Source organism: Thalassophryne amazonica, chromosome 5 (assembly GCF_902500255.1).
Source record: "Thalassophryne amazonica chromosome 5, fThaAma1.1, whole genome shotgun sequence".
Lineage (NCBI taxonomy): Eukaryota > Metazoa > Chordata > Actinopteri > Batrachoidiformes > Batrachoididae > Thalassophryne > Thalassophryne amazonica.
The window spans coordinates 129120793-129134972 of NC_047107.1; the positions used below are offsets into that span (position 1 = coordinate 129120793).

The 14180-nt window shown below is 46.3% G+C and overlaps 1 protein-coding gene across 1 annotated transcript in view; it reads left to right on the forward strand.

Annotated features, from left to right (window-relative positions):
* Positions 1 to 14180, forward strand: part of si:dkey-220o5.5 (actin filament-associated protein 1-like 2) — a 69052-nt gene that overhangs the window by 38654 nt on the left and 16218 nt on the right. The window contains exons 13-16 of the mRNA XM_034169622.1: positions 3563 to 3742; positions 3818 to 3904; positions 9756 to 9828; positions 13264 to 13502. Coding sequence (XP_034025513.1) covers positions 3563 to 3742; positions 3818 to 3904; positions 9756 to 9828; positions 13264 to 13502 — 579 coding nt within the window. The remainder of the gene's footprint in view (positions 1 to 3562; positions 3743 to 3817; positions 3905 to 9755; positions 9829 to 13263; positions 13503 to 14180) is intronic.

Here is a 14180-nt window from a genome sequence, read left to right on the forward strand (position 1 = left end):
TCTACTCATCACTAATTGAAGAAAATAAGAACAACCCCAGGTTTCTTTTCAGCACTGTAGCCAGGCTGACAAAGAGTCAGAGCTCTATTGAGCTGAGTATTCCATTAACTTTAACTAGTAATGACTTCATGACTTTCTTTGCTAACAAAATTTTAACTATTAGAGAAAAAATTACTCATAACCATCCCAAAGACGTATCGTTATCTTTGGCTGCTTTCAGTGATGCCGGTATTTGGTTAGACTCTTTCTCTCCGATTGTTCTGTCTGAGTTATTTTCATTAGTTACTTCATCCAAACCATCAACATGTTTATTAGACCCCATTCCTACCAGGCTGCTCAAGGAAGCCCTACCATTATTTAATGCTTCAATCTTAAATATGATCAATCTATCTTTATTAGTTGGCTATGTACCACAGGCTTTTAAGGTGGCAGTAATTAAACCATTACTTAAAAAGCCATCACTTGACCCAGCTATCTTAGCTAATTATAGGCCAATCTCCAACCTTCCTTTTCTCTCAAAAATTCTTGAAAGGGTAGTTGTAAAACAGCTAACTGATCATCTGCAGAGGAACGGTCTATTTGAAGAGTTTCAGTCAGGTTTTAGAATTCATCATAGTACAGAAACAGCATTAGTGAAGGTTACAAATGATCTTCTTATGGCCTCGGACAGTGGACTCATCTCTGTGCTTGTTCTGTTAGACCTCAGTGCTGCTTTTGATACAGTTGACCATAAAATTTTATTACAGAGATTAGAGCATGCCATAGGTATTAAAGGCACTGCGCTGCGGTGGTTTGAATCATATTTGTCTAATAGATTACAATTTGTTCATGTAAATGGGGAATCTTCTTCACAGACTAAAGTTAATTATGGAGTTCCACAAGGTTCTGTGCTAGGACCAATTTTATTCACTTTATACATGCTTCCCTTAGGCAGTATTATTAGACGGCATTGCTTAAATTTTCATTGTTACGCAGATGATACCCAGCTTTATCTATCCATGAAGCCAGAGGACACACACCAATTAGCTAAACTGCAGGATTGTCTTACAGACATAAAGACATGGATGACCTCTAATTTCCTGCTTTTAAACTCAGATAAAACTGAAGTTATTGTACTTGGCCCCACAAATCTTAGAAACATGGTGTCTAACCAGATCCTTACTCTGGATGGCATTACCCTGACCTCTAGTAATACTGTGAGAAATCTTGGAGTCATTTTTGATCAGGATATGTCATTCAAAGCGCATATTAAACAAATATGTAGGACTGCTTTTTTGCATTTACGCAATATCTCTAAAATCAGAAAGGTCTTGTCTCAGAGTGATGCTGAAAAACTAATTCATCCATTTATTTCCTCTAGGCTGGACTATTGTAATTCATTATTATCAGGTTGTCCTAAAAGTTCCCTAAAAAGACTTCAGTTAATTCAAAATGCTGCAGCTAGAGTACTGACGGGGACTAGAAGGAGAGAGCATATCTCACCCATATTGGCCTCTCTTCATTGGCTTCCTGTTAATTCTAGAATAGAATTTAAAATTCTTCTTCTTACTTATAAGGTTTTGAATAATCAGGTCCCATCTTATCTTAGGGACCTCGTAGTACCATATCACCCCAATAGAGCGCTTCGCTCTCAGACTGCAGGCTTACTTGTAGTTCCTAGGGTTTGTAAGAGTAGAATGGGAGGCAGAGCCTTCAGCTTTCAGGCTCCTCTCCTGTGGAACCAGCTCCCAATTCAGATCAGGGAGACAGACACCCTCTCTACTTTTAAGATTAGGCTTAAAACTTTCCTTTTTGCTAAAGCTTATAGTTAGGGCTGGATCAGGTGACCCTGAACCATCCCTTAGTTATGCTGCTATAGACGTAGACTGCTGGGGGGTTCCCATGATGCACTGTTTCTTTCTCTTTTTGCTCTGTATGCACCACTCTGCATTTAATCATTAGTGATCGATCTCTGCTCCCCTCCACAGCATGTCTTTTTCCTGGTTCTCTCCCTCAGCCTCAACCAGTCCCAGCAGAAGACTGCCCCTCCCTGAGCCTGGTTCTGCTGGAGGTTTCTTCCTGTTAAAAGGGAGTTTTTCCTTCCCACTGTAGCCAAGTGCTTGCTCACAGGGGGTCGTTTTGACCGTTGGGGTTTTACATAATTATTGTATGGCCTTGCCTTACAATATAAAGCGCCTTGGGGCAACTGTTTGTTGTGATTTGGCGCTATATAAAAAAATTGATTGATTGATTGTTGTTGCGTGTTTTGGGCGCATTGTTTTGCTGTCTTTGCAGTGTTTGGGGGGTTGTTGTGTGTTTTGGGGGGTTGTTTTGCTGTCTTTGCAGTGTTTTATGGGTTGTTGCATGTTTTGGGGGGTTGTTTTGTTGTCTTTGCAGTGTTTGGGGGGTTGTTGTGTGTTTTGGGCGCATTGTTTTGCTGTCTTTGCAGTGTTTGGGGGTTGTTGTTGCATGTTTTGGGGGGGGTTGTTTTGGTGTCATTGCAGTGTTTTGGGGGTTGTTGTGTGGTTTGGGGGGTTGTTTTGCTGTCTTTACAGTGTTTTGGGGGTTGTTGCATGTGTTGGGGGTTGTTTTGCTGTCTTTGCAGTGTTTGGGGGTTGTTGTGTGTATTGGGGGGGTTGTTTCGCTGTCTTTGCAGTGTTTGGAGGGTTGTTGTTGCTTGTTTTGGGGGGGTTGCTGTCTTTGCAGTGTTTGGGGTTGTTACGTGTTTTGGGGGTTGTTTTGCTGTCTTTGCAGTGTTTGGGGGTTGATGTTGTGTGTTTTTGGGGGTTGTTTTGCTGTCTTTGCAGTGTTTGGGGGTTGATGTTGTGTGTTTGGGGGGTTGTTTTTGCTGTCTTTGCAGTGTTTGGGGGGTTGTTGTTGTGTGTTTTGGGGGGTTATTTTGCTGTCTTTGGGGGTTGATGTTGTGTGTTTTGGGGGTTGTTTTGCTGTCTTTGCAGTGTTTGGGGGGGTTGATGTTGTGTGTTTTGGGGGTTGTTTTGCTGTCTTTGCAGTGTTTGGGGGTTGATGTGTTTTGGGGGGTTGTTTTGCTGTCTTTGCAGTGTTTGGGGGGTTGTTGTGTGTTTTGGGGGGTTATTTTGCTGTCTTTGCAGTGTTTGGGGGGTTGTTGTGTGTTTTGGGGGGTTGTTTTGCTGTCTTTGCAGTGTTTGGGGGGTTGATGTGTGCTTTGGGGGGTTGTTTTGCTGTCTTTGCAATGTTTGGGGGTTGTTGTTGTGTGTTTTGGGGCGTTGGTTTGCTGTTTTTGCAATGTTTGGGGGTTGTTGTGTGTTTTGGGGCGTTGTTTTACTGTCTTTGCAGTGTTTGGGGGGTTGATGTTGTGTGTTTTGGGGCATTGTTTTGCTGTCTTTGCAATGTTTGGGGGTTGTTGTGTGTTTTGGGGCGTTGTTTTGCTGTCTTTGCAATGTTTGGGGGTTGATGTTGTGTATTTTGGGGCGTTGTTTTGCTGTCTTTGCAGTGTTTGGGGGGTTGATGTTGTGTGTTTTGGGGGGTTGTTTTGCTGTCTTGGCAGTGTGGTTCTGGTCCTGGTCTATGTGTGGTTCAGTGTGTTGTGTTGTGTGTCTGTCAGTGTTATAAATGTGCTCAGGACCTGTTGCCTCAGCTGGAACTGAACCTGCTCGGCTGTCAGCTGGTCTACAAGGCCAAGAACAACAGGAAGATCCAGCACCAACTCAAACTGCTGCTGCTGGGCGCTGACACTCTGGTTCTGGGCTACGGCAGCTTCCAGCAGGCCGAGGAGTGGAGGAGGGTCAGCATCAACTCAGCTCACTTATTTCTGGTTGTTTTACTCATTCTTTGTGTTCATTATGCACTGTGTGTCCAGGTGATTGAGGAGGTGAGTGCCGGAGGGGACGTGGTTCACGCCGGTGGTTCGTGTCCAGTCAGGGCGGAACAGTCGCTGTCCTGCGTGGTGAGGCTGGAGCAAACACTCTGTGTCCATTCTCACTGACACATTCCTGAGAGTCCTTCATGTGACCTAAACCCAAATGACTATGTGACAGGAAGTCCCCCCCGATTATGTTCCCTCAGGCTGACGCTGGAGTTAGCGTAGCATCAGACTGATTAAGTTACTTTTCCTGATAATGGTTTTCAGACTTCAGATGTTTAACACCATACAGTTTGTATGGTACATTCACACTCCGATGGAGAGCCCAGTGTTTGCCGACAGATAGTGAAAAATTAATTAACGTCAACCAGCGGTGAAGTCTTCCAGACTGCACAGGAGCTAAGTCAATGTCAGTCGAGCAATGCTGACATTCATCACGGTCCTGGAAAAATTTTCTACATGCTTAAAATTTTTGACGTTCAAGCTAAAATGCAGGCAAGAGTTGAGCTCCGCTTCAACTACGTCACCTCCGCTAGTCACATGTGATAGAATGTGCACCTAAAGGACTTCTGAAAACACACACTGAAGATGTTTAATTATATATTTCTGAAAACCTTGATGTCAGCTAAGTCCTGTTTTCTTGTTAATGATAGTGATGCAAATGAGACTATGAATTTCTTAAAAAAAATGATGATGTCGAAAAGCTTTTATTGTGAAATACTTTCAGGAAAATGTGGGTTACAAGTAGCAGCTTTACACATTTCCCCTGAAAAGGAAAACAACAGCAAACTGTCTGCAGCTGTTCTTTGCTTACTCGGGTTACTAACTGTAATTTCTGAGTATTTCGGGTTCACTAGGACACTAAACCCTGAAAAGACTCGAGAGTTTTTACTCGATGTCACCGAAACTGTAGAAAAACAGGAATTGACCAAACTAACCTGGGAGCAGTTCCACCTTCATACTTCTCCCTCAGCTGCCAGAGAAAATTGAAGTTAATTGTCGCCCCCTACTGGTGATTGTTGAACACCGGATCCAGAAAAGCCAGATTTGGATTCTGTTGATGTCAGTTTTGTTGGGGAAGTGTAATGACACGGACCCACAACAGGGGGCGCAAATGAACGGTCAATGGGTAGTCAAATAAATACAATTTATTGTGGCAAATGTGCACAACAGGTCGAATACTATTTTTAGACAGTCAATTACAAATATCAACAGGTGACGTGTGGGCAGGTCCGAGGGTAGGAGACGCCTATCCAGAGAAGAGCCGGGGCCCACAAGGTTCCGCCGCCAACGAAGACCTGCAGCAAATCGAAGCCGCCATGTCCCGAGTCCCCAGGTGGCCTCTACTTCAGCTGTCAGATCCGGTACTGCTGGCAGTGTTGTGGCTGGCGTGCCTGGCTGGCTTTTGTGTGTCTTCTGTTTCTGTCTTTTGGTTTTCCTCCCAGGTGGTGCGCATTTGGGACTGAGTGGCTGTGTAGCTGAGTTTATCAGGACCTCACCCTGATCACCTGAGGCTGATCACGTGCAGCTCGTCAGGACTCACAGCTGTGGTGCATCTACACGGATTGGAACATGGTGGCATTTAAGTCTGGAGTGCACAGTGTGTGTTTGCCAGAGACTCGACCTTGTGACCAGACGGGTGAGATCGTCGTCTCTAGAGCCATCTCCCATCAGTGGATGCAGAGAACGTCCAGGTTTGATGCATGGTCTGTGAAAGAGGAGGGGGTGAGGTCTCACGCTCGTCAGCACACTTCCTGAGGTACGTTTGGTTTTGTGACTAACATTTATACAGTCAGTAAATGTGGTGTCCCTCACACCTTATTATATTGAGCTGTATGTTAGTCGTTTAAATCAGCTTCCACTGCAGTGGAGTTTTGTGAACGGGGTGTTCTATGCCTGCAGGGTGGGAAGCTGATTTGCAATTAAGCCAGGAAGTGTTTGCTGTTTGTACACCTTTGAGCGGTCTCTCTGTGTGTGGAGTGTGGACTCACATAATGATTTCTTCTTTCACAGACTCGGTTTGTCGCGGCCACCTGGGGGGTGTCGGCGGGGTCCTTGGGTCAGAACAGTTTTCTGGCTCCGGACCGTTAGCGCTGCTGGGAGCGCACCGTAATCCACCACGCCAGACCGCACACTCTTTTGTTGTTTTCGTATCACTTCACTGTTATGTTTATTAAACTCAGTTATCCTTTGTACCGTGCTCTGCTTATTTCATACTGGGTCCTTCAAACGCTGGTCGGTTCTCCGGGCTGCGTCCGACACATAACAGTAGTCTTTGGCCAAACATCACGGACCCAGCGGTAGCAGAGACGGTAACGCGCCGGGAAGGCGGCAGCAGACGTTCAGAAGTTATCCGGATCAGTTGCGGGTGCTCTCCGCCCGGATGGTGCGCGTTGGAGAACCCATTACTGAATACTGATTTGAGCGCTCATGCAGCCGTGTTCCTGTGTGTGCCTTATCCGTGGGTCGTGGTGGAGTGTGACTGGCGACGGCTTCGCGTCACACTTCGACCGGATAAGAGGTTTAAACGGGAGCTGCAGGAGTGGGTCTGTAATGGGTGAACACGCACGGCGGAGCTCTGTGGCACGGGTCGCGGTGCTTCCTGTGTTACAGTCGTAGCCCCGTTTCCCCGGGTAATGATAGCTACTGCGTCTGTTGTGTCAGCTCTGGTGTTATTTAGTTGAATCACATTTTTGGTTGTGTGTTGCACACAGCTGCGCACAGAAAAGCAGCTCGTTTGTTTTCTCTGTCACCAAAGGGGGTTTTTCATTTTTAGCACTCTGGCTCCCTCTGTTGGTGACTGAGTCACATTACCGTCAAGCTCTTAAGTTGGAACAGGTGTGTTCCATTTGTTTGAGCTTGACGGTATAAATCACTTATTAGTTTTGTGTTAGTTCATTTTGTGTGGGTGTTTTTTGAGTTGGTTTTTGTGTGGGATTATTTTTTACACTATTTAGTGTCTGGGGTCGTGACCCTGCAGTTCTGTTTGGAGCATGAAAAGGACCCAAGCAACTTTATGTTAGTCTGTTGGTCTTTCTTTTTGTTTCTTTTGGTTTCGCCTCCCGGGGTTTGATGGGACGGTCCCCTGGGGGGTGATGGGGGGGGTAATTGGGTTGTTTTTTCTTTTTTTTTGTTTTGTTTTTTGTTATGCCCTCTCTTCTCCTCTGACTCCAGCCGGGTGAGCCGTAGAGTCGGCGTTGCTGGAGTGGTGCAGTTTGGTTATGCTGGACGTTTCCCAGGTAACCTCTGCACCCGGGAGGGGAGGGGGGGGGTTTGGGGTATTTTCTTGTTATTCCCTCTCTTCTCCTCTGGCTCCAGCCGTGTGAGCCGTAGGTTGTCGGCGTTGCTGGAGTGGTGCAGTTTGGTTATGCTGGGCATTTCCCAGGTAACCTCTGCACGTGGGGGGGGGGGGGTGTTTTTGTTTGTTGATTCCCTGTTCCACCTCCGGCTTCAGCGCGCCTTTGAGCCGTCTGCCATCGGCGTGGCTGAGGTTTGGGGCAGTGGGATATACCCGCAGCTGGTGGCTGGTTTGGAAGTCGGAGGAGTGGCGCCGTTTTGTGCCGTCTGCCATAACCGCTGTTCCACTCCTCCCGGTTGGCTTCTGGGGTATAGTCATGGTTGGTGACGCTGGACGTGCTTCCAGTTTCCACTGCGCCAAGGGGGTGGGGTTGGGGTTGTTTTGTTTGTATGTTTTTTTTCTTTCCTTTTGTTTTTACCCCCAGTTTCCGCCCTCAGGGTGTGACTGTGGTGTCCTCTGGGGGGGGAAAGGGCTGTGGGTCCATCTAGCCATAGACGACCGGGGCTGGGTCCGTTGGTCATGAGGGGAGGCATCTCCTGGGGTTGATGGAATGGTCCTCTGGGAGGCGCTGGGAGTCCCCGTGAGTGACGTTGGATCCCAGAGGGACCTCGGCTGTGGTTATTACTCCTGGAGCTGGCAGGATGTCCTCTGGGGGGTGTTGGTCCCTACATGTCGTTGGGGGGGGGGGGGGGTGTTAGTATTTTTATTTGCAAGCTTAAGTTTGGGTTGTTTTTCTTTTCTCCCCTTCCCCGGGGTTTGATGGAACGGTCCTCTGGGGAGGGGGGGGGGGGGGTATTAGCATTGTTATTTGCAAGCTTAAGTTTGGGTTGTTTTTCTTTTCTCCCCTTCCTGGGGTTTGATGGGACGGTCCTCTGGGAGGGGGGGGTGGTTTGGTTGTTTGTGTTTGTCTTTTTTGTTTTATGACTAATCAGACTGAACATGGTTGGACAAAGGCTGACCGCACAGGTTTAAGAACTCCTGGCCACACCTGTGCTAAGTGACTGACAGAAACAAAGGCAAAGATGCAGCCAGAGGAGAAGACATCAACCGTTCTGTTAAATGAAGATTCTGTTGGAAGACGAATGCAGATACGGTTTCCAGCCATGGTCCCTGGAGGGGGGTGTTTCTCCTGGGCCAGGTTTGTGTGGTCGCCGGGAGGCTTCCCGTGAGGGTGGGGTGCTGTTGTGGCTGGCGTGCCTGGCTGGCTTTTGTGTGTCTTCTGTTTCTGTCTTTTGGTTTTCCTCCCAGGTGGTGCGCATTTGGGACTGAGTGGCTGTGTAGCTGAGTTTATCAGGACCTCACCCTGATCACCTGAGGCTGATCACGTGCAGCTCGTCAGGACTCACAGCTGTGGTGCATCTACACGGATTGGAACATGGTGGCATTTAAGTCTGGAGTGCACAGTGTGTGTTTGCCAGAGACTCGACCTTGTGACCAGACAGGTGAGATCGTCGTCTCTAGAGCCATCTCCCATCAGTGGATGCAGAGAACGTCCAGGTTTGATGCATGGTCTGTGAAAGAGGAGGGGGTGAGGTCTCACGCTCGTCAGCACACTTCCTGAGGTACGTTTGGTTTTGTGACTAACATTTATACAGTCAGTAAATGTGGTGTCCCTCACACCTTATTATATTGAGCTGTATGTTAGTCGTTTAAATCAGCTTCCACTGCAGTGGAGTTTTGTGAACGGGGTGTTCTATGCCTGCAGGGTGGGAAGCTGATTTGCAATTAAGCCAGGAAGTGTTTGCTGTTTGTACACCTTTGAGCGGTCTCTCTGTGTGTGGAGTGTGGACTCACATAATGATTTCTTCTTTCACAGACTCGGTTTGTCGCGGCCACCTGGGGGGTGTCGGCGGGGTCCTTGGGTCCGAACAGTTTTCTGGCTCCGGACCGTTAGCGCTGCTGGGAGCGCACCGCAATCCACCACGCCAGACCGCGCACTCTTTTGTTGTTTTCGTATCACTTCACTGTTATGTTTATTAAACTCTGTTATCCTTTGTACCGTGCTCTGCTTATTTCATACTGGGTCCTTCAAACGCTGGTCGGTTCTCCGGGCTGCGTCCGACACATAACAGGCAGGAACAGAAGACAGGTTAATGGTGGGTGTGTGCACACCCAGCAGAACAATCAGCAATTCAGTTCAGTTCCTTTTGTGGGAGAATCTCCACCTCCGACACAAAAACACAGTAGTGCAGAGCCTGTGAGCTACTTATCCATTTTGGCGTGAGGGGTGAAGAACGTCACTCCTACACGGACCACAAAACTCAGCACCAGCTGAAAGCAGTCACCAGGATCTCCTGCAAACACTCAGAAAAAGATCACGTGCATACGGCACAGTCAAAAACGGCTGAGAGGTTACCTGAGTGGTAAACTGATATCTCGGCAGAGATGTGGTGTCTCCTCCAGTCTTATATGGGATGGGATGATGATGAGAGATGTCTGACAGCTGGTAGTCCTGGCTCCTGGGTGGTGACTGCGCCCTCTGGTGCCTGAAACCCGACTACAGGCAGGGCACCCTCTGGCGTTGGCCAGCAGTACCTCCTCTTTGGGCGGCCCACATAACAAGTTTGAAGCTGCTCTGTTTCAGTATCAAAGTCTGGACCGAAAGCCTGAAGTGTTTGTTGTGTCTCTTCCCGTCAGTCCAGTGTGATCCAGATGAACGAGGACGAGGACAAACCTTCAGCTGCCTGCAGCCGGAAAAAGAACCACAAAGGTGCTGAGACCATCGCAGTCAAACAGGGTCAGACCTGGTCACGTACCCAGTCTGACTCTTATGTATACAGACTCCTCCCTCCTGTGATTTCAAACTCTGTTAGTGTTTACTCAAAACCTGTGGCTGATCCTCACACCAACCCAGCAGCATGACGTCTGCAGGCTGAGGACAAAACACGTTGCAGACATGCAGGTCCCCGTCACTGACTGGACAACAGCAGGCTCCATCCACAGAGCTCCGCACTAATCAAGTAACGAGGGAAGGCCATGTAGTCCACGAGCCAGACAGTCTTGACCTCATCAGAACCGCTTAAGGGAACTAAACGGCACTTACATTCCAGCCTCAGTGAGACATGACCTACATGAAAGGTATGGTGGCCATCCAGGGTGGCATCTGTAGTCAGGTAGGGGTCAATGAAGACTTAGACAGGGGTCAACATATAAAAAAAACTCTAATCATATTGAAAAATATAACGCATTATTTGTCTGATCATAAAGATTCCAAAAAGCTATAGTTTGGACAGCCTAGTGTCACGGGTTTTTTTCATGCTCACGTGACGAAATGAGTCAAATTTTTGTGACAGGGTTTTTTTTAACTCACCCTACTACCACCCCCAACCCTAACCTTAACCACCCCGACTTCCCCGCTTTACTTTTAATTTCGTGCAGCCGTCACAAAATGAATTAGAATGAATTCATGCTGCAGTGACGAAAATGAGGCGCTTTTCGTCACAATATCATGAACCAATAGATTAATGTATATTTCGTGCTGCTGAATCAAGACTTGCTGTGAGACTAGATTGAGTTTGGACTATCTGTGACTGAACGTTGTGGAGTTACGGGGTTAAAAACAGCAAAACAAATGGTGACAAAGGTCAAATTCACTTTGCACAGGGGTCAAAAGTTAAAGTTGCTCCAATTTTGGTGAAGAGACACAAATCATTGTTTGAGCTACTATGGTTATTAATTGGCATAGTTTTGACTGTGTTCAGTGTTTAGTCTCCAAAGTAAAGGTCAAACATATCAGGCTGGATGGTCAGGAATTGTAGGACACAAATGCACGGCTCACACAAACGGCACTGGTTGTAAAAAGGTTTTACTCGGGTGCATAGCAGAGGTCGATACACAAGTAGGCAGTCCAGAAAAACCAGCAGTACAAAAATGATCAGACTTAAGGTGTGGTCGATCAAACAGGCTGGAGGTCAGGAACACACAAGGAGGCAGGGAGGACAAAGGAACACAGGAACAGCGCTGGAATGAAGGCACAAGGCACAACAAACTGGCAAAGGACTAACACACCCAGTGAGCTTATATCACCCCAGCTGATGATCAGCAAATCATGAACAGGTGTGCATGGAAAGCACCAGAACAAGGGCGTGGCCAGAGAGGGAAACACCCACCACCAAGAACCAAGAGACAGACAAGAGAGATAGAGACAGGCAGACCCAAGCAGAAAAAAACCCAGCAAGAGAATAAACAAACAAAAACCAATGACTTAGAAAAAATAACAAACAGACCAGAGAAAATAAAAAAAAGATAACTAAACAAACTCCAACCCTGACAAAACAAGGTCAATGTCCACTGGATTCTATGACATATGACATATGTTATCCTGTAATGTCATGGCTAAACAAGACAGACCTTTTTGGAATCTTTATGATCAGACAAATAATGCTTTTCAGTATGATTGGAGCATTAAATGTTGACCCCTGTGTAAGTCTTCATTGACCCCGACCTGGCTACAGCTACTACCCTGGATGGCCACCATTGTACACTGAGGCTGGATTGTAAGTGTTGTTTAGTCCCCTTAAGTGGTACCAAAACCCTGCTTGGCCCATGAACTAATGGACCTGTCTGAGGAAGAGTTCAGCTGAGAACTGTCCAGTTACTTTTGGTCCTGTGTGTGTGTGTGGGGGGGGGGGGGGGGAGTGCACCCACATACTTTAACAAAATAATTATACTTCCTAAACTGTTCACCAGTTTCGATGTAATGACCCTCAAATTACAGCTGACAGTCTGCAGAGTTTATGTGAATGATATAATTCTGTAATTGTTAAAATAAGAAAAGTAAAATAAGCTGATACAGGGGATAAAATAAGTATTCAACACGTCACCATTTTTCTCAGTAAATATATTTCTAAAGGTGCTGCTGACATGAAATTTTCACCAGATGTCAGTAACAACCCAAATAATCCACACACAGAGACACCAAAACAAATAAGTACAGAAATGAAGTTATGTGTAATAAAATGGAATGACACAGGGAAAAAGTATTGAACACACTTACTGAAATTTAATACTTGGCACAAAAGTTGGTAATGAAGTAATAGTTGTTGGTAATGAAGCTTCAAGACACCTCCTGTGTGGAGAAACTAGTCACATGCATTGATCAGGTGTGATTTTGGTCCATTTTTCCACACAATCAGTTGGAACAATTGTACCTGCTAATTCCAGGTCCTTGGCTCTTGGAAAACTCTTCTGATAATTCTTCTCCATCAGAAATCTTGTGAGGAGCACCTGGTCATGACCGGTTTATGGGTGAAATGATGTTCTTTCTACTTCCAGATTATGACACCAACAGTGCTCACTGGAACATTCAGAAGTTTAGAAATCCTTCTGTAACCAGTGACATCAGTATGTTTTGCAACAATAAGAAAGCTCTTTGGTTTTACCCATCGTGAGGTGTTTCTTGTGTGACAGTTTGTTATAGGCCATCAGTTGTGACTGAACAACTCTCATCTTCTTCATCTTCAACCACTTAGTCCAAGTAAGGGTCGCAGGGGGCTGGAGCCTATCCCAGTTGTCATAGAGCGCGAGGCGGTGTTCACCCTGGACAGGACGCCAGTCTGCCGCAGGGCCACATATAGAGAAACAAACACATACACACCCGCACACACACCTATGGACAATTTAAAGATTCCAATCCACCTAACCCGCAGGTGTTTGGACATGGGACGAAGCCAGAGCACCCGGAGAGAACCCACACAAACACGGGGAGAACACGCAAACTCCACACAAAAAGGCCACAGGTGGGAAGCGAACCCTTGACCTTCTTGCAGTGAGGCAACAGTGCAAACCACTAAGCCACCATGCTAACCATTAAGCCACCAGACTGAACCAGCTGATATTAATTTGCACTGACAAGGGTCAGGACTGCTTTATAATTACTGATAGATTTCAGCTGGTGTCTTGTCTTTCCATGCGTTTTTGCACCTCTCTTACTTCAGATGTTCAATACTTTTTCCCTGTGTCATTTCAGATTATTACACATAATTTATGGACATGTATGGTTTGACTTTTTTGTGCTACTTGTGTTGTTACTGACATCTGGTGAAAACTTCATGTCAGTAGCACATTTAGAAATATATTTACTGCTGTACTTTTGGGGCATCGGTTCCCTCAGTGACCTCTGACCTCGGGTGTTGTTGACTGACAGGGTTCCTGAACGTACTGATGAACTGCCAGTGGCAGAACCTGCTGTGTCAGGTGGAGGACGACCTCCTGAAGATGTTTGGGGATGACAGGAAGGAGGAGGAGAGCGACAAGGTGAAGAAGGACCACTCGCCTCAGTACTCCGTGCCGCTCCGAGGCTGTGAGGTCCAAGCGGGTCCGGACACTGACAGCTCCTTCAGGATCACGCTCAGCTTGCTCGGTGACCCCGTGGCTGTGCTGGAGGTGAGACACCGATTCCAGGATGCACGTGGCTGATTTGTTGGATGCTGGCTCCACCCACATAGAACCCAGAGTCCTCGTTTCTCAAACTGAAAAGCTTTTGTACAAACAAAATTTTTCATAAATATCAGCTGTTGATAAATCCCACATGTTCCTGTTCATTTGCACTTGGAAACTCCCTCAATTAACCATGTGTGATAATAAAACACCCATTTGTTGCTCGTGTTCCTCACCAGAATAACGGAAGAAGAGAGCAAAGAAAATCTGCTTTTGTGAAATTGAGACTGAGGCGTTTGTGTGACATCACAGCATTGAGATGACAAAAATAAATGCAGCAATTGGCAACACAAGTCTACAAGTATTATTGAGCCCAGCCATTGGTGACAACCGTTTAACGTGTTTCTTAACGTAGACATAATCATTCGTGGACATAATTTTAATGAGCTTTAACAAACTCACCATAAGAACCAGCATAAGACCTCCCAAATAACGGAATAAGTCGGCAATTTTTCATCGTTAGGTGGTGTCTTTATTAAGATAAAATCTCTCCCAACTAAATCTGAGCAGCAAACATAATGTGGGTCCATTTTTAGTATAAATCGCAGGCAGGAAACTACACTGAATAAAAATGTAAAGGCAGCTCTTTTGTTTTTGCTCCCATTTTTCATGAGCTGAACTCAA